At 35.8% G+C, this 20,613-nt stretch overlaps 3 protein-coding genes across 4 annotated transcripts; 1 reads left to right on the top strand and 2 right to left on the bottom strand.

The window, feature by feature from the left end:
* The first annotated feature begins 85 nt into the window (after positions 1–85).
* LOC147492642 (kunitz trypsin inhibitor 5-like) lies at positions 86–1,045 on the top strand. Its single transcript, XM_086566182.1, has one exon. The coding sequence runs from the start codon at positions 226–228 to the stop codon at positions 856–858; it is 633 nt and encodes a 210-aa protein (XP_086422308.1). The 5' UTR covers positions 86–225; the 3' UTR covers positions 859–1,045.
* On the bottom strand, positions 201–2,592 carry LOC147492641 (protein ROOT INITIATION DEFECTIVE 3-like). The gene has a single exon (XM_086566181.1). The coding sequence runs from the start codon at positions 2,440–2,442 to the stop codon at positions 1,198–1,200; it is 1,245 nt and encodes a 414-aa protein (XP_086422307.1). The 5' UTR covers positions 2,443–2,592; the 3' UTR covers positions 201–1,197.
* A 662-nt stretch (positions 2,593–3,254) lies between these two features.
* On the bottom strand, positions 3,255–19,932 carry LOC147492640 (NOL1/NOP2/sun family protein / antitermination NusB domain-containing protein). Of its 2 annotated transcripts, none has more exons than XM_086566180.1 (18): positions 19,784–19,932; positions 19,644–19,709; positions 19,400–19,554; positions 19,141–19,254; positions 18,835–18,900; positions 18,264–18,347; positions 18,094–18,180; positions 17,373–17,464; positions 17,216–17,276; positions 16,736–16,795; positions 15,775–15,835; positions 9,078–9,185; positions 6,705–6,823; positions 6,537–6,608; positions 6,293–6,378; positions 4,818–4,921; positions 3,898–4,269; positions 3,255–3,786 (listed from the first exon to the last, which is right to left on the bottom strand). In XM_086566180.1, exons 1-17 carry the CDS (start codon positions 19,899–19,901, stop codon positions 4,229–4,231), a joined length of 1,494 nt encoding a protein of 497 aa, XP_086422306.1. In that variant the 5' UTR covers positions 19,902–19,932; the 3' UTR covers positions 3,255–3,786; positions 3,898–4,228. The 2 variants fall into 2 exon arrangements, with proteins under 2 accessions (XP_086422306.1, XP_086422305.1); XM_086566179.1 differs by having other exon boundaries at positions 4,825–4,921.
* Between the last annotated feature and the right edge of the window lie 681 nt (positions 19,933–20,613).

The following is a 20,613-nucleotide window of genomic DNA, read 5'->3' as shown; positions in this document are numbered from 1 at the left end:
TGAGAATTAATATTAAACCACACTATTGGTCTTTGGACTATGGTATATGAATATGATAATACGATTAAACGAGTACAACCAAAGATAAAAAGAATCAAATCGTAAGATAAACATGAAGAAGCTTCACTCGGGGCGCCGCATAAAATCCGTACAAACCATAGCATCCCTATAAATACAGACAGACATGTAGAAATATCATCAGTACGCAAATTTGTTACAACAACAATGAAGACTTCTTCATTTCTTCTTTTTCTTGGATTGTCTACTTTGATCTGTGCTTTCGAAGTGGATTTGGTGCTAGCAGATGCTGCACCAGAAGTTGTACGAGACATTACTGGCCAAAAGGTCAGGTCAGGTGTTGAATACCACATCTTACCCGTGGTTCGTGGTAGAGGTGGTGGGTTGACTCTTACAAGCACCAAGAATGGAAGTTGTCCATTTGATAAGGTGCAAGAACGACATGAGGTATCTAATGGTCTACCACTGACACTTTCTCCTGTAAATGTCAAAAAAGAGGTTGTCCGTCTATCCACTGATCTCAATATCAAGTTCTCTGCAGCAACCACTTGTGTACAATCAACAGTATGGAAGCTATCCAATTTTGATGAGTTGACGCGACAATGGTTTGTGACAACCGGTGGAGTTGAAGGGAATCCAGGTCGCGAAACTGTGGACAACTGGTTTAAGGTTGATAAGTATAGTGCCGAAGGTGATGATTACAAACTTGTTTTCTGTCCTACTGTGTGCAACTTTTGCAAAGTCATCTGCCGTGACGTTGGCATTTTTCTGGACGATAATGGAGTGAGACGTTTGGCTCTAAGTGATTCACCATTCAAGATAATGTTCAAGAGAGTGTAATTTGTAGAAAGCCTCTTGTCAGTGTCTTTATTCTTTAAGTCAATGTGTTACAGTAGCTACTAGCTAGTACTATATATCTTTTCCATATGATGTCCAGATTTTTTTTTTCGCTAATCACCCATCACATTAAAATTTAAACTTGAGTGAGATCACAATCTAGAGATGCAATACATTTTGGAAGAGGCCATATGATGTCCAGATTTTGTTTTATATATGTTGTTTCAGACTTTCAGTTCGTCAAATCTTCCTTATGCCGCTTGAAAAGAATGTTATTTGGAAAAAGTTGAACTCAGGATTTATTTTGCTATTTCACCTGAACAAATAGTTTAAACACGTAAGCTATTCCTCACCTTCATCTTTGTTGCCATTGTTGTTCACAGCATCTCCACCTATGGCTTCCTTTAGTATAAGTCGCAAAAGCCTCCGATATGTTTCAATAGTGCCTTCAAGTATATCAATAGCTCTCCTCCTATCTTTCACTACCACATTCAACATTGTTTCCATTTCACCCAACTCTCTCACCGGCCTACTTATTTCTCTCCCACTATAACCCAAACTTGGTCCTCTATATTCAACGCCACGGCGACTACAATCTCTGATCCCTTTTGCCACCACAATATCACTAATGCTTTCTCTTCCACTCCCAAACACCCTGACCACCTTACCCATCTCGACTTCCCAAATCCAAACATTTCCATCTTCTGAGGCTGATAAAAGATACCGTCCCTCGTTTGTCATTGCCACTGCTGTCACTGCCCCCTTATGTTCCGGAGTCAATGCCACTATGTGAGCATCAGCACCAGAGTGCCTAGTCCTGCCGTCTAACTTGATGACACCAGCATACAGATGACCATCTGATCCACCCACATAGAAATTTGACTCAGTGGAGTCCAATGCGAGACCTCGCAGCATACAAGGAAACTGCACAGTTCGTATGAGGTTGACAACCTTACATGCTAAGCTCCAAAACTTGACTGTACAATCCAATGAACAAGAAATGATAATCATCGGAGAAGAAGCCCCTATGGCAGTGACAGAAGAGGTGTGTGCAGAAAAGCAATACAAAGCATTGATGGAAAGGTGAGCATTGCCATTATCCAAGAGGTGAATCAATGGGAAAACACATATAGTCCCATCATCTCCACCAGAAATAAGAAGAGAGGCGTCATGATTGATAATGCAGCAAGAAACAGGCTTAGAATGAGCAGGAAATGAGCGAAGAAGACAACCAGATGGAAGCATTAATGCATGAATATAACCGGAAACACCTCCACAGAAGATGTAAAAGCCATCAGGCGAGGGAGCAAGTGGAGCAACAGGTTCAGGAAGAGGAAGGTTGCTAAAGGCAACGGGAGACCAGAAGTTGTATAGATGGAGAGAAGCAGTGGGGGTGCTTATGTGTGAGTAAGAGACGTGAGAAGCTACAATAAAAGCGTTGCCAGCAACAGCGAGGCCTCTACGAGGCGATGGACTACCAGCTTTGAAATGAGCAAGGATGGCACCTGATGAAGCATCATAGGCTGTGATGGGATTATCTGGAGAGCTTGCTAGTACAATTTCCCCAGATGAGGACGCCATTTTCATTCAAATTCTTTGTTTTGGTGGTGGTTGAAGGCTGTGGCGTTCATAACAAGGTGCCTCAGGGACTCAAGTTTCCCACCAGCCCTGCTTGAACTCGTTTTGTAATTATTAGTGTACAACAAACAAGTTTCATGCATAATTAAGAACCACCTTCTACAATTATTACAAGGTACAAACAAGGTTCATAACTTCATACATGCATAATCAAGAGCACCTCTCTTTCCTCCTATTTATGCCTCGAGCACTCCGCATACACATCTTTTGTTACTTCCCTCCAATCTAGATTCCTTCCAACTTTTCCTTCGTCATTCTCTTTTTCTGCGCATATTGCCCGGGAAATTTACTCCCCAGTTCCAAGTATCCAATCCAAATAAAAAGAAATGCAATCTGTATGTCACTGGAACTCTAACTGGTGATTAATTTGTTTGAATCACTTTTGTGATTTTACTCACTTTACACTGTTTTCTAGAATGTTAACTTCGCAGCCTCAAGTCAAGGAAAAAATGAAAAGCAACTGGAGAGGATAATTTGTTTAATTCGGCACTTCTACAACTTCAAAGCTCAAATTCTTGGTTCCACTTGGGCCAGATACAATTGTTGCTGACCAAACGAGGCTCGCTAACACATTCACAAATTCCTCTAGTCCTATGCCCCGTTATTATTTCGTTCCTAATTAATTCTTCTTTTATGACTTTTCACACATCCTCTTTTTAATGGTTTTGAGGTTGATTGAGTTCTCAACAGAATCACCAAGCACAATGATCAGCAGAACCATTTCAAAGCTACGGTTGAAGATAAATTGAATATGTAAGTGGTGAAGTGAATGTATGTTATCAATACGTAAAACCATGTTTGAACCATATAGCAACTCAAGGTTTTACAAATTCATAGACCAGAAGTTTAGTCAGTTTCCCCCGAGTTTGAGCAAAATGTGGCAAAGAAACCAATGATGATTTACAAAACATGGCACAGAATCCAATTTAAGTATAAAACACAATTGCACGTAAGGTACCTATGATTGCCTGCCCATTTGCTACGTACTATTGGACTGGAGAGCCATAGGCTTGCAGCATCCCAGACATAGACATCCAATTAAGAGCACTTTGACTAGTGATCTTTGCCCAGTTCCATTGAATTATCGTAGAAACAAAAATTTACTTAAATCCCCAAGCCGTCTATCTCATCTATGGAACCAAAAGATATGAATCTCTTTTGATATGTATCCAGCCACAGGGGAGCACGGGCCTCGAAAAGGGTGCTTATCCCTCAACCACAGTAGATTGCGTGGAATGCTTGACCAGACTTGATCTTCTTATATATATGTTTACTGTTTCAGTAATGCATCACCTGCAGACATCAAAAACATTGGTCAAGGGATAAAGGCAAAGGGTAGCTAATAAGAGTATGAATTGGCATTTTCATCTAATATCAACAACTCGAAGAGATTAAAAGTATTACCAGAAATCATTCTCTTCTTTCTCATTGATGGGGAAATTGGGGTGTATCCACACGTTCGAGCGTTCATGTATGTATGTGCTTGCAGTTTTCTTCAAAGAATCAGGAATACTAAAAACAAGAAATTCAAACAGGTGGTACTAAAAACACACACTATTCTCCTCGAAGAATGGCAAAAATCTGCTACCACCAAGAAACATTTATCAATGAACAACACCACATTTGAGTCTAACCACTAATGCTTCACAAGGATCGAAGCAGACGAGCTGCAAAAGACCCGTCAAGAGCATGTTCCACTGGGTTGGAAAAAAAGAAGCCAGTCTCTGTCACGAAACTAGATGGAACATATTTGGCAGCTGAATCCATGTGGAATTCCTGCAAATAAAACGTACGAAGATATTATGTTACTTCTTAACTGTATAGAACATCATCCCTCAAGGTGCATAGACTTTGACCCGAGTGGTAGTACATCGCTATTTCTGTGTATGCACAAAACTATGAAACAAATTAAATGCCAATTTATAGCTGATTCAACTCACTGCAAGGAATTATGAGGAATAAGACACCAATACTCTGTTGGCATAGATTATATGGAAGCCTTTACATGATATGGGTGATTTTTTTGTTTCTTCCAAAAGCAGGATTTAAAAAGATGAACTTGTTCCTTGATTATCTAAAATTTTAAGTGAAAACTTCAGCATTAGAAAACTTTCTATAGACATATCTCAATCCCACGAATTAGTGTATGAGCTTCAGTTTCGCATAATCTTTTTTTGCTACCAAATATAAGTGTATAATATTCTAATCTCGAGGACAACACAAATTAACAAAACAGATACATACTTCTTATCACAAGACCGATATATTAATCTAACTTGAAAAGCTATCATTGCTGTAAAATTGTAAGGACTTGCAGACTCAACTTCTTACAGGTTGTCTTCGAAGAAATGCAGCTACTCTTTCCTCATTCTCTTCAGGATCAATGGAGCATGTACTGTACACCAGGACCCCCCCTGGCTTTACCAACCTACAAACACAAACAAAGGGATTACTCTCTAAATATCTGATCAAAACAATAAATACATGTCGGCCTTAATAGACATGCTACATGTTGAATATAGGATCTAGGGTGATGTATCTTTGTCACGGAGGCAAGAACAATAGATACACAATGTATGAAAATACCCAAAACTAGGGTTTAATGAATAAAAATGAATTTCACAAATTCAATCTAATAATAAATCAAGTCCCTTCATCTCTTGTTTACAATGGTATTTATAAACAATCAATGAAACCTAAATAGAAACCAAACTCTATTCCTAATTAGAAGCTACTAATTACCTAAATAGAAACCAAGCTAAAAAAGTCTAAACCCCATGCCAATCATCATGTGTCCTCACATCATAGGGTCTATTAAGTTGTGCAGTTAGTGCCGGCCCTGAGGACAGTCCACACAGGCGGTGGGCTGGGCCCCCAAGATTTCGGCCCAAAATTTGTCAGATCCAACTATCAACTATGTCTCTATATCCCACTCAAAGCCCATTTCAATTATACTTGATATTTTAGGCTCAAAAGAGGTCCCTCAGCCACACCAAGTCCCATTAACTCTGTACTCTCTGCCACATGTAATAAGTCAGCCAAGTAATAACCAATATAACAAACCATTTAGTTGTGATTATTTTTAAAATTACGTACTCCAGCTTTTAAGGTTGATATATCATATATGTTATCCACAATGCTACGCTTATGCTACATTTTCTAACTTTCAAATTAACTTTTGTTATTGCAAGAGTGCAAAAAAGACAAGTAGATCATTTTCTTCTTCAAAGTGTGTGTGATGTGATTTTTTTTTTCTTTTTTACTACATACTTACATCAGCCCTAATTTTGGAACTCGCCTAGGCCCCCCCAAAACTCAGGGCCGCCCCTGTGTGCAGTGTGCACATAATGCACAAGATTTTATAAGCAATGTGCTTGGATAACCTTTATTGGAACCAATCTATAAGAGGACTGAAACAAGGAAAGATTTAAGCTTCACAGTATGTGCTTGGCTAGTTGGCTCTGTACCGATGCACCCTATACTCGTTATGCTGTCTTGCAGTTTGCCCAACCCTTTAACTTGGACTAAGTCTTACTGGCTACATAACTAGCTTAATTATACCAACCCATAGTCCATGCCCTCGTATTGAAATATTTTTTCCACGAGTTACTTTAAAATACCAAAAAACGTTATTTTTTTGTGTCTCCTAGTCTCGCCATCAATCTCAAAAATTTAGTTCAACTATGCTAGTTCTCAGTTACTGGTGCTCTATTGGCCCAAAACTAAATTTCACTGAACTTTGCTGGTTCTCTGTGTCACGAGAATTTACAGTTTTGAATGAGGAGTCAAGCATGCTTACTTGGAAGCGGCATCAAGGAGCTCATCCTGTAAACTCTTCAACTGTTCCATATCCTCTAATTTCCTATTCCAGCGCAAGTCTGCTCTCTTTGACAATGAGCAACGAGAAACTGGTTAGACACTTAAACTTTTCCACAACTTCTCGAGGAACCAAAAACGTACTAATCAAGTCTCAACCATATTGTCAGATTTGTTGCAACTACTACCAATTTTGAGGCAAAAGAGCGGCTCTCTGAAAGAAATACCTTGGAGAGAACACCTAATCCAGAACAAGGAGCATCCAGCAAAACTTTATCAGATTTCACCACATTGTTTTCCTGCAAAGGAAGATATTTAGCTTTATATAACCTGCTAATGGAAAAAAAACAAAATCCTGTGAAATGTACCATCCAACCAATGTCTTAAAAACTTACAGCAAAGATACGAAGATCAGCATGAACGGTAGAGACGACAACATCAACTTCATGCAGCTTGGCTGTCTCCTTTAGAACCCTTAACCGACCTTCGTTTATGTCAACTGCATATACCATGCCTGCAACCAATGAAAAGCATCTTGAAATGATTCAAAACTTCTGAACAGATATTGAGGCAATATACTACTTGGACGATTGCGATCAATGGCTAACTTTTTAAGACCAAATGCATATATATATATATAGAAACTAAAAGCTGATTTTATGGGGATGTGATCTCCACAACATGGAGATCATCTCTACAAAAAATCAGCTCCTTTGAACATGTCTAACCCTACCAAAAATTGAGTTCAAATTATAAATTTATCTGACGGTTCAGAATTTTAACACTCTTTTGACACTTTTTTGACAAGACTAGACACATCCGATTGAACTGATTTTTTGTGGAGATACTATCTATGGTAGGGAGATAATATCTACAAAAAATCAGCCTTTAGAGCAATGTGCAAATCCGCTTTTGGATTGTGTATGTCAATTCCGTATGTCATTTCTGTATGTCGACGTAGCCAGCCCGTATATATATATATATATATACTGTTCTAAAAAACGGGCTAGGCAGTAGTCATTCTCTAAAAAATAACTACTTAAGTTAACTTTAAAATAAGTACGTAATTAAAACTTAACTTACAAAATAAATTCAAACCTATTTTTTTGTAGATATGATATACTCAATATTAAAATCATCTCTACAAAATTTCAACTCATTTGGAAACCTCTAATATTGGCACAAAATAATTACAAAAACTCAACATTTCTGGACCGTTAGATTTCTTTTTAAAGATGACAACAGTTTTTATCTATGTTAGAGGTTTCTAAATGAGCTGAAGTTTTGGGAAGATAATTATTATAATGAGTGCTTCATAACTACAAAAAAATTAGATTTGAATTCATTTTGTAGGTGAAGTTTTACGTACGTACTTATTTTACATTAACTTAAGTAGCTACTTTTTATAGAATTACTGTATATATATATAGAGGGGTCATCCAAAACCTAAAAGTGAATTTGTACATTAAACTAAGGGCTGATTTTTGGTAAAGAAGATCTTCCTATTTTGGATAGAATCTCCACCAAAACTCATCTCAATTGGATATGTCTAGCTTTATTAAAAAGAGTGCTAAAATTGGGGACTATTAGATAAATATTGAACTTAAACACAACTTTTGACAAGGTTAGACATGTTCAAATGTCTTGATAATTTGTGGAGATGATCTCTATTGTATGGAGAACATATTCCCAAAAAATCAACTCTTAGTTCATTGTGTAAGTTGTGGATGTCAAGATAAGCTGTCAAGGTAGCCAACCTATATATATATATATTCTTAATATTAAAGCTCCCATAGAGGGTATTTTTCAAGCTCTATTAAAATTCCACCTCATCTCCTATTAAAACGGGAATTTCTCTCCTATTTGAAAAACGGAAATCCTTTTTTACAACGGGAATTTCACTCCTATTATTACGAGAACTCTTCTCCTATTAAAACAAATTATAACACTTCTAATTAAAGCAACAATCCTTCTCCTATTAAAATGGAAATTTCTCCCCTGTTGAAAATTAAGGAAAAATTCAGCGTATCTAATTAAAACGGGAATCATTCTCCTATTAAAACAAAATCTCTCTCCCAATTGAAAAAACAGGCTTTTAAAACTTAATTAAAACTTAATTTAAAACAATTTGTTAGAAAATTAAAATGGGTTAGCAACTAAAACGGTAGTCCCAATTTTAAAAAAAAAATTCTAAATGTTTTCAAAAGAGCCAGTGCATATGCACGGGCCTACAAACTAGTATATCATATATATATATATAGTGTATATATATAGGGCAGGTGGGGCAGGAACAATATACAACACTTTTTATACAACAATTTATACAATGGCCTTTATCTCTCTCTGCAAATTTACTTACAACTTTATTTTTTGTAGATGTCATCTTCCCACCATGGATAACATCCTTGCAAAAATTGGGCTCATTTGGAAATTTCTAAAAATGTCAAATGAGGGTTGCAAAATTTTAAATCCTAGCCGTTGATATAATAAACTCACATTTTCAAATCAACTTTTGAAAAGAGTAGAATTATGAAATGATTTCAAATTGTGTGGATATGATCTTTATAGTGGTAAGATCATAACCACAAAGTATTAGCCCTTAGTTCAACTTATAAAAGGGTGTTGTATAAAAAGTGTCGTTTACGGATCCCAGTGATTATATATATAATGAACTATGGTACAATACCCAGTGATTATTTTCTTAACTTGTCCGAATATCAATTCATCCTTCATGCCCAGAGAATAATTATATTCCATCAAAAACTCACCTCGTCCCCTCAAACGGGAAGCCATGAAGAGTGTTTTCCCTCCCGGTGCAGCACAACAGTCAACGATGGATTCTCCAGGTTGTGGATCCACAACAGACACCACCAGACCTTCACAATCACAATTCACTTCATTTAGTTTATCTGAAATCCCAAACCCCATACAAAAACAGCATCTTAAATACTCAAGAAATAGTTATCATACTTCAAACTTAAAGTAGGAATCGTGTTTATGGCAAATAACAGTTTTTTAGTATTTGAACTATTAGTAAGTATCAGCCAGCAAACAATTTCTGATCTGTGAAAATCTGTGAAAAATCCTACCTACATTTGTTGAATAAATCTTGAGGAACGGTAAAACACTTAGGATGAGATAATAAAAACGATGTACACAAAAAATAAGGGTTATTTAGTTTTTGGGCCCAATTATAATTGGATAATTTGCGTTTGGTCACCAATTGATCGTTTATTAGACATTGGGCCAAAATTGACGGTTGACTGCATTGACCGTGATTTCACCGTTAGTAAAAAAACAGATTTTGTATAATGACTAAAACACCCTTGCTCGTGTTTATCACGTGAATTTTTAAATTCAACATCAAATCTAAGATTTGATCCAACGGCCCCAATTATATAGTATCAAGAAGTCATCTTCTTCACTATCTATATATTGTCTACAAGTTCCATCATGAGAGCCTCCATTCACTTCTTCTTTGTTCATTCTCATTAATTGCTACCATAAAAACTTGCATGGATTTAGTTAGTCCCATAGTCAATGTTGTTGTTCGGGTATGAAATTGCACTGCAAGGCATATGAATTACTCCTGTGTGGACTTGAAGAAAATCTGGGAAACTTGAGAACTGAAATTAACGGATTGAAGGATGCTAGGAATGACATCAAGAGATGGGTTGACGTTGAAGAGGTGGCACAACTAATGATTCGCACTATTAATTTGGGTCTTATTATTTGTCGCCAATGTTGGGATTCAATCTGGAAGTATTATGTACATGTTTCATTTGTATTTGCTAATGGGTCTCTTCATTGGATAGCCATTGATAATAGTTCTTCCAATCCCAAGTCACGTATTGTGTCCTTTCATCCGGGATTGAAGAATTTATCGCTTTCCCAACACCCGATTCCATTAGACAAAATAGTGATGACCCATTGAAATATTGGGCACTCGGGGTACTAGATGATCGTCTTTCGTTGTTGGATTCCTCTTCAAGACAGTATGTTGATGCATGGGTTATTACAATGGATTGTGATGGGAAAACGTCTTGGAACAAGCTATTTTCTGTGAGGGACCCTTTGGTCTCTCATCGATTAGTTAGGCCTATCCAAGTTTATGGTGCAAAGTTTAATATTCTCATGTATGTTATGTCATGGTTGGATTATTTACACACTACAGTTTTGTTTCGGATTAAGTGGTATGACAATAACAGATGGAAAATATGTTACAGCTGGTTATATTATTTCTTGCCATGGGTTTGGATAATCAGATCATGGTGATATGATCATCAAGTTTCGATCGTCATAGTAATGTGAAACTTTAGTACTTTGAATACCAAAACCATGAAATTGTGTCTTTTCTTCATATTGCCGAGTCCGTTCAATGTTCAATTTAATCACCTAAGGATGATTGTGGTTGATAGAATCAAGGGTTTAAAAACCCATTAAAGCTTATGTTCGTTCTACTTACTCGATGTGAGGAAGATGATGTGACATCATCACTGCTAAGATTGTTGGGCTTTAACATCTCAATTTTGTTTTGGATTTTAACATCTCAATCACGCGCGGGCGACGCAAAGACACGTAAGGGTAAATGTGTCAATTTCTAAATTATGGACGGATCACCGTCAATTTTGGCCCAATGTCTAATAAACGATCAATTGGTGACCAAACGCAAATTACCCAATTATAATTGGGCCCAAAAGCTAAATATCCCAAAAAAATAAAAACAAAAAGCAAAGCAGGTGACAGCTAGCTTAGTTGGTAAAACCTTTGGTTGATTAAACCAAAGATCTGGAGTTCAAACCCAGCCAGCATCACGAGTTACTGATATCACTAAAAACAGGCTTACCAATAATAATAACAACAAAACAAAAAGGAAGATAAGTAAACAATTTCAAATGGGTGCATGAAGGCATGTTATGTACAAAACAGGAAAAAATACGGGAACACTATATATTGTTGCATAAAACGAAATACTTAAATGAACGGCATTGCATAAAACAAAATACGTAATTGAACGACAACACGCTCAAACAGAAGTACTACAACTTATCAAAAAATTAAAAAAACACGAGAAGTAGCACACCACACACTCAAACACGACATCACCCGAGCACATGCTCAAACATCATTGTTCTCATTATTCCCCGAGTTCCACTAATTGAATGCACTGCCTTGACCATAATTAAAATGTTTGGTGCCTCCATGTTCATTGTCAGCACTACGAAATTTTCACCACTGCCATTGTAGTCAGCATTGTGTTGAGGTTCATAATAACTCCATAATTTCCACCACAAGGGCTAAAGTAAAAACCACCAGAAGGAGCCCATTTGCTGCTTCCAAAGTTGACGTTATGTACAAGCAAGTGTCGCACGACATTCTTATTGTTTTTTTTCTAATTTCCACTTGTTAGTTACAAAATATTTTTTTTCATGCAGGAGTTAATTTAGAAGTCCTTATTCAATTTTGCCCATCGTCTCTCTTAGTAATCTGCACTTTTACCACTGTTCCGTTCCTCTTGAGTGGAAAACAAAAAAAGTAGTATTTGTTCGATAGACTCATAAGCCTTTTGAGAAACAATTGTTTCATCGTGCCGTCATTTTCAGCCACAATTCTTGGCGACTTAATTTTGTCTCTTCCAAGAGTTTTTTTTTACGTTGAAACTGATGTTTGATCTTGTTCTCTAGTTTGAGCCCCTGTGTTTACTAATCTAGGAGACTGAGTATCTCCAGGAATGTTGTCATTAAAAACAAACTCTGCAGTTTGGTCTGCCCATTTTGGTAGGTTTCAGAAGATCCAACAATGATCAAAACCGAATGTCTTATTTTTGCGACTTGGTCACATATAATCTTTTTTCAGCTTCAAACTATTATAACAAAAAATTATTATGGTACTCAAATTGGAAACTATTTATGAATTACAAATTTTAAATCAAGAGTTTGACTCACTATATCTAGATTAGTTTGATTTAGAACGGTTAATTGCCTCAGCAGTCACACACAACCACGGAAGAGAGATCGACTTCCTTTGATATTGTTTGCTCAGACTTTTCACTCCTATGGTTATATCCTCAAGTTGCTATATTGTAATCATAATACGTAGCTCTAATTTTTTTCCACATAATCTTAGAGGGCTGGTAAACCCCAGTAATTTCGTCCATAGGATATTCCAACCACACTTCGCAAAGATGCAATCCTCATTTACGACCCAACTGATTTAAACATATTGAAAATGTAATGCAAACGTAAAACAAAAAGGTTTAATAAAGAAACTAGAAATAAGAATTATTTGTTGTGTTTTTAACTTGTGAAGTTTATGTCTATTTATAGAATTGGTTTGGTGTTTGAGAGCAATTAGTAAGTTTACATGTCAATATATTGTTATTTTTTAGATTTCGCAAGATAAGATAAGAAGTTATGGGAAGGCAATATTGAGAAGTAACATTATTATATGCATTTTAAAATCAATCCTGCATAGCCATATATCCTGAAACATTGATTGGTTTTGCTATTGAGATGAATACATTGAGACTAACATTATTGAGAAGAATGTATATAACTCCTACTAACATTATTAGTTTCCTAGATAAAGAGTAAATATGACAAAAAAAACAAAAATATTATTTCACAGTATATTATTAGTTTAAAGATAACAAGTTGATATGCCAAAATCATTACTTTATAGCTAATGTGTATTAATTTCATCCAATCTGGAAATTCAATCCTTTCAATTATTTTCAATAAATAAGATAAAGATTGTGGTTTGAATAATAATTGAAGAGATTGAATATTCGGATTAGATGAAATTAGCACATGTTAGCAATAAATTATAATTTTGGCATATCGACTTGTTATCTATAAACCAATAATATTATAGTGGTTATCATATTTACTCATTATCTAGGAAACCAATAACGTTAGCAACTCTTCATTCATTTATCTCAATAATGTTACATTTTTCTCAATAATGGTACATGCTTCTTAATTATGTTAACAGGAGTTTCATATGTTCATCTCATAGCAAAACCAATCAATGTTTCAGGTTATATGGTTTTGCAAGATTAATTTAAAGTGCATGTCCAAATGTTACGTCTCAATAATGGCTTATCATGTCTTCTCAGAACTTCTTATCTTGCGAAAAAAAAAAAAACAATATATTGAAATGTGAACTTAATAATTGCTCTCAAGCACCAAACCAATTATATAAAATAGACAAAAATTTCACAAGTTCAAAACACAACAAATAGCTCTTGTTTCTAGTTTCTTTATTAAACCTTTTGTTTTACTTTTGCATTCAATTTTTAATAATCACATGGGTCTTCATCAACGTAAATGAGGATTGCATTCTTTGTGAAGCGTGGTTGATCGGAACATTCAATGGACGAAGTTACTGGAGTTTACCAGTTTGCTAAGATTCTATGGAAAAACATTGGAGCTACTTACGATTACAATAGAACAACTCGAAGATATAACCATAGGAGTGAAAAGTTTTTGATTGCTTGGTGACAAACAATATCAAATTAAGTAAATCTCTTACGTTGTTGTGTGTCTTTTGCTGAGGCAATTAACCGTTCTAAATCAAACGATCTAGATATAGTAAATTAAACTCTTGATTTAAATTTTGTTAATTCGTAAATAGTTTCTAATTTAACTAACAAAATAATTTGTTGTTATAATAGTTTGAAGCAACAAAAAGATCCGTTTTGATCATTGTTGGGATCTTCTAAAAGACCAACCAAAATGGGAAGACCAAACTGCAGAGCCTGTGTTTTCCCGAAGATACTCAGTCTCCAGGATCAGTAAACACGAGCTCGAACTGGAAAACAAGTTGAATAAGGTCAAACATCAGGTTCAACGACAAAGAGAACTTTTTGAAGAAGAGACAAAACTAAGCCAAGGCTAAGAGCTGTGGCTGAAAATGACGGCACAATGAAAAAATTGCTTGAGTTAAGACTTCTCGAAAGGCTTACGAGTCTATTGAGAAAGCCCAAGTAGATACTACTCTCTTTTTTTCCACTTAAAAGGAACAAAACAATGGTAAAACTCAAAAGGAACAAAACAATGGTAAAACTGTAGGGTATGAAGAGAGACGATGGGAAAACAAAATTGAATAAGAACAAATCTAAATTAACTCCTGCACAACAAGAATATTTTCATAACTAACAAATGGAAATTAGAAAAAACAATCAAAACGGTCATACGACACCTGCTCGCAATCTTAACTTTGGAAGTAGCCAATGGACTTCTTCTGATGGCCCAAACGAAAGTTCAAATGCAAACCCACATGCTGGTTCAAATACTGGACCATATGGTGGTGGCCCATATGATTCTTATCCTGGTACATACGGTGGTTTTTACCCTAGCCCTTATAATGAAAATTATGGAGCTCCTCCTTATGAACCTCGACACAAGTCGACAACTATAGTAGTAGTGAAAATTTCAATAGTGCCGACAACAAACGATGGAGGCACTGACCAATTTAATTTTGGTCAAGGAAGTGTGTTCAACAGGTGAAATTTGGGGAATAATGAGAGCAATGATATTTGAGCATGTGTCGTGTGCTCAAGTGATGTTGTGTTTGAGTGTGTGTCGTGTGCTATTTCCTATATTTTTTAAACTTTTTTTTATAAGTCCTAGTACTTCTGTTTGAGTGTGTTGTCATTCATTTACGTATTTTATTTTAGTCGTTCATTCAAGTACTTCGTTTTATGCAATGCAATTGTTTTGCTTCATTAATAAAAATTTGTATGTGTTTTGATTATTACAATCAGTAGCATTTTAAATTTTAAAGAGTCATGATAAGGAGAGATCATTCTCTCTAAATTTTGGAGAGATCAAGGCAAATAGCCATTGGATGGAGAAATTCCTTCTCGAGATTGAGGTTGTTGCATGGCCCACAACTGACAAACCACACCAAACCGTATGATCATGTCATCCAACGACTGATATGAAGTGCGCACTAAATTTAGAGAGAATGATCTCTCCTTATCATTTGCCAATTTTCAATTGTGATTTCAAAGGTATGAATACAAAAAAAAAAAACTAAATCTAATTGCTTTGTATTTTTCAAACCCAAAACAAATCGGTTTATATTAAAGTGGTGTAAAAAGAGCAATAGAGTAACCTGGAGAAATAATGGTAAGTGGTTTGTTTTTTGGAGTTCACACACCAAACGATATGAAAGCTGAGAAACTCACACTCCACATCTGGTGTTGCCCTTCATATGATATTTCATATGGAGTGTGAACACTTTGTTATCCTGTTAAAACTTGTCATATATATATATGAGAGTGATCATAGCAATATAACTAGTTTGAGGTTGCTAGGATAACAATTTGGCTCGCGGTTGGAGATTGGTTCCTAGACAGTTGGAGATAGTCTTACATAGATGAAATATCTGGTTTCGTTCCATTACGTCTTGAAATGACAGAGCACCTAAATGTAACACAATCTGAGAAAAATAACTGACCTGTACTCTCATCCTGAACTGAACATAGACCATCTTTCAACAATCCAGCTTGTATGATATTCTTGCAGTAAGAGAAGACAAAGGAGACATTTAAACTTTTGTTAAAAACCAAAGAAACTCTCTATGATTGGTCTAGGGAGCGGCGACTTTGAGGGACTTAACACTTAAGGTTTCAAGACTTCGTATGTAATTGGATTAGCATTGTCATGTAATGTAAAGTCTAAAATCTTTTAGTGGGAATGTTGTAACCTCGGAACTTCGCATCTAGCTAAGCGAGGATTGTATCTTTTGGGAAATATTTCTTTTACAGTTAAATAAAATATTGGAAAAAATAAACATTCTAGCAGCATAAAATCATCACAAAATTTGACTGTCATCTAGAAGTACAAATGTTTAATATTGGATAGACAGATTATTATAGAGCCAATAACAACAAAAGCTTTCAAGTAATCTGATCGCCTTTGACTTTTTTATAGTAATATTGTGATGTGTACTTTCAGAAAGACAGTGCTTTCAACTAGGAGCAAATACTAAAAGTCTAAAACTGGTTGGAATTCCAATGGTATCATACACTCAAACCTCAAGGGCCTTGGCAACCACAACAAAAAAGAAAAATGAGCAAGACCCTGAAAAAAATCATATACTTCTTTGTAAGAAAGTTGTTGCTATCTGTGTGCGAGAGGTCCTTATTGTTCTTTCAGAACTTCAAATTTATGTCCACAGTAGAACTATAATTATGCATATAATCCATATATATTAGTAATAATAAAATGAAGATGCAAGTTCAACTTTTCTCCATAGGAAATTTATAGTCACTGCAACTGATTATGATTCTCATTCATACCTGGTAAAATCTATACAGTATGTAATGATTCTGCTCGAGTGTTTAAAATAGCATATTAGTGTCATTTTTGTAGGAAAATGCTTATCACTGTTTTGGAGCAGAAATTCTGAATTATACCTGCATCCCAGTTGTAATGCGAACAAAATCATCCAAATTCCGAGACAGTTCATGTGGAACCTGAAGTAAGAAAGACAAAAAAGTAAACTCAGCACCTATCTACTCTTCATTGTCGAAACACTTTAAAACCTTGGGAATATACAACAACTATGGTTTATAATTTATAACAAGAAATTTGTTTGAAGTTTCAAGAAGATCTGCATTAGAATTTCTACTGTCGTCTTCTCATTTAAGTCTACAAGGGAAGCCTGGTATAATAATATAAATTAGACACGAGCATATGCTCTAACAGTCCGGGGAAATGGGTGGCCTCCTAGAAGCCTAGCAGGTATACTGGATTAAACAAGCTCAGTGCGGGCAACCAGTGATAATCAAATATATCTTTCATACCTCACATGATTGCTTCATACATAAAAATATAAAATAGATCACAAACTAAGTATACTTAGTGGGTCCATGAAGGAAAAAGAAGCAAAGCACCTTCAACGTTTCAAGCCTCTTTACAAGGTCAGCTCTTGAAAAACCTTTTGCTGTATTTGCCCTGATATTATAATTAGAAGAGGTTGAGGAAAATCAGACGCAACAGCAGTTATATACTTTACAGTAACAACTGAAAGAAAAAAATCTAATTAGAAACCTGAGACTGAAACTTGGATCACAGTTATTCCACGCCATCAATCTTTTGGCTTCTTCTTGCCCAAGATACTTTATCCATCTCCTTACCATCCACTGAGTAAGGAAATATGAACAATCATGAGAACAACTTTCATCGCTTGCAATATCGATATTCATATAAATCTTATTTTAATCACTTCACTAACTAATCTAAAACAGATTACAAGAAGTTTTCAAGTGTAAGTAATTACAGATAGACGAAGTATATGTATGTTGATGATTGGATCCAACAAATTGCCCACCCCTTCCAGGGAAAAATCTATAAATAAGTTCAAACCTATAGACTTTCTCTTGATCGATTATGTAATAGAACATTGAACTAAAACCCAACTCATATATTCCGTTACACCATCAATAAACATCTTCCACCAATTAATGGAATCTAGAGCATGAGAGTAGAGATGGAAAATTCAACTTTATTACCAACTAACAGGTACTACCAACAGAAGTACACCATTGTGGAGTCACATCTAACTAAGAGCTGCCCAAAAATTAAAAAAATCTTTTAAGAGCCCCAATATTCTTTAGAAGTTTCAAGTTTGTATGTTAGAAGTTTCTATTAACCAACCTCCCAACCCTCAGGAAGTGACAAATCGAAACCAAGCTCAAGATATCTTAGTATCACAAACTTCTCTGGTAAAGAAAAATAAGATGGAAATACAAGAGATACGGAAAAAACTTACAACAGGATGAGAATAAAGGGTGGCAAGTGCACGTGCTTGCATGCGATCATTGCCCTCTACTTTGGGCAGAGGAAGTGAATTATTTTCCTCAACCACAAAAAAATTGTCAATCGAGAACTCAAAAATACAAGCATGTGCAAAATGAAACATGTATTCAAAAGATGCCAAACCTTAAGAAAAACTAATCTCCGCAGAATGCCATTCACCATGTTCCCTGCACCAGGCCTAAGAGCAACCTTTGCAAGCGTTACATTCTGCAATATCATAACGCTCAAAACATAAATAAATTAGTAAGTACATCTTTCCATAATGAGGTTGTTGCTTAGAAGTTAGAACCCCAAACCAGTGACTGGAGCATGATGGATATTAGACTTTTCCGTGCTAGAAAAATGCATATATGCAAAACTATAAAAATGATAAATAATTAACCTCATCTGCACACCCTTTAACAGTGTATGATTGGAACGCAGGTAGAGATCTTAAGATTTGCCACTTTGTCTGCCATTTAAGAGATACTACAGACCAAGAAAACTGACGCATACAAACTTAGTGTCATCGTCCGTGTAAATATACATGTCTTTATGTGTCTATTTTTGGATACCTGATGTACAGTATCAACCATCTACACACTTGGGGTAGTGACATACCGACTCTAGTGTACATGATGGTGTCAATTTTTCACACCGTTTCTGCTAAATCCTAATGATTTATCAAAAACTGAGGCGGGACATTGAAGTTTACCTCGTCTACAACAGCATACGGTGGCATATCCAGCTTGAGAATCTCATAGAACCCAATTCGAAGAATCTAAGAACCAAAAAACAAACTTCGTGAGTAATTAAGGCAGGTGGTAAGGCATAACCATCAAAGCCATTTTGATAAACAAAGAAACAAGTAAATGGTTTTCATTTTGCTGCACTCCAAAAATATTAGGAAAATCCTACACTAAACCAGTTATGAGGTCAGCTGTAGACACGTTGGTTCATCATTGGCAGCAATTTCCTTTATTTGGTATGGAAGGTGCTTCCATGGACTTAATTGTAATACCTGCAAGAGAAGAGGTTCCATGGATCTAAACACCCTCTCATCGTGGCACAATGCTACTATGAGATGATCAAGATATCGTCTCCAGCGAATAGTACCTCCAACAATATCTGTCACCTATAAACAAATAAAAATGATGGGTCACGCAATCACGGTCAGGCCTAGGTTATCACAAAGTCTTGTAAGACCAACAGAAGCACATATGTCATATGCATATTTTTCAAAGTGTTGACAACTATTCATAATGGAGAAAGAAAAGTACCAATCTAAGATCTCTATCATCCAATTTACGCGTACAAAAACCAAGTGTTCTTTCAACATATCCCATCTCATTAGCACCTGAACCTTTTCCTTTCGTGTTCAAAAGGTCAGCAAATGCGCCCCCATACTCTATTCTCATCAACCTCACTGCAGATACTACATACACCAAAAAACAATCACACATATCACTACAGTTTTCACAGCTACAATAACCACAAAACCTACAAAGCTAGTGATATATAAACCTGCTCTGTGAGGCGAAACTTGTAAGTTAAGCTTGTTGGGTCTGGGTGTTGTAGTTTTTTCAAGTCCTGAAATATAGAATTAAGTCATGCTATAAAACAGAAAAAATGAGTGTGTATCTCCAGTATAGCTACTTGTTTACCTTGTTTCTGAGCTTGGATTGTTCTACTTTTCCATGTGGAAAATGGTGTTTTGGGAAAGTCGGAGAAGAGAGAGATATTGGAAAGTGATGTGGAGAAATGAAAATGAAGACCCTCCATTTTCAAACAGCAAAAATCTATAACAAACCAAGGCCCAATTTTTCGGGATATTAGGATATATCGGAGAGGCCAAAAAATATATATCGAAATCGAAAATGAAGACCGTTTTTGCCCATTTTCAAACATTCAAAAATCTAAAAATAATATATCGAAAATATCTAGTTTGCGTATATATCGTGGTAAGTGGTAAGTGGTAATACTAATAACCATGGCGTGAAGTTACCAAAACGACCTCCCACGGGTTTATTTGACGGGCTTTTTGAACAAATAAAGCCCACCGATTATAGCTTCTAAAAGCGGCATTGGGCCTGGGAATATGTTGGAGTTTGGGCTGGATCATAGTCCAAAAACACTCCCACGGGTTTATTTGATCGGCTTTTTGCAAATAAAGCCATTCATGCATTCCCCACTTGGGCCAATATGTTGGAGTTTGGGCCGAGCATAGATTTTTTTCTTAACCCAGCATTCCCCACTCCCCATCTTTTTGAGGTATATTTCGGATCTTTAAAATAAATATTTTATTATGATAGGGTTTTTATATTTAAAAAATTTATGGTCTAATTCAAACACAAAATTTGTATGGTTTTTTCGCGTAAGACTCCTAAGAATATAAGCAACTAACCCAACCAATGAGTCATGAGGCAATGACCTGCTACTAATTTTACTATCATCACTTGAAGTTTCCAAGTTGAAGTAGAGTTTACAAAAAAAA

The sequence above is a fragment of the Coptis chinensis genome, chromosome 6 (assembly GCF_015680905.1).
Source record: "Coptis chinensis isolate HL-2020 chromosome 6, ASM1568090v1, whole genome shotgun sequence".
Lineage (NCBI taxonomy): Eukaryota > Viridiplantae > Streptophyta > Magnoliopsida > Ranunculales > Ranunculaceae > Coptis > Coptis chinensis.
Note: the sequence above shows the minus strand (reverse complement) of the source record. Positions and strands in the feature narration are given on the sequence as shown.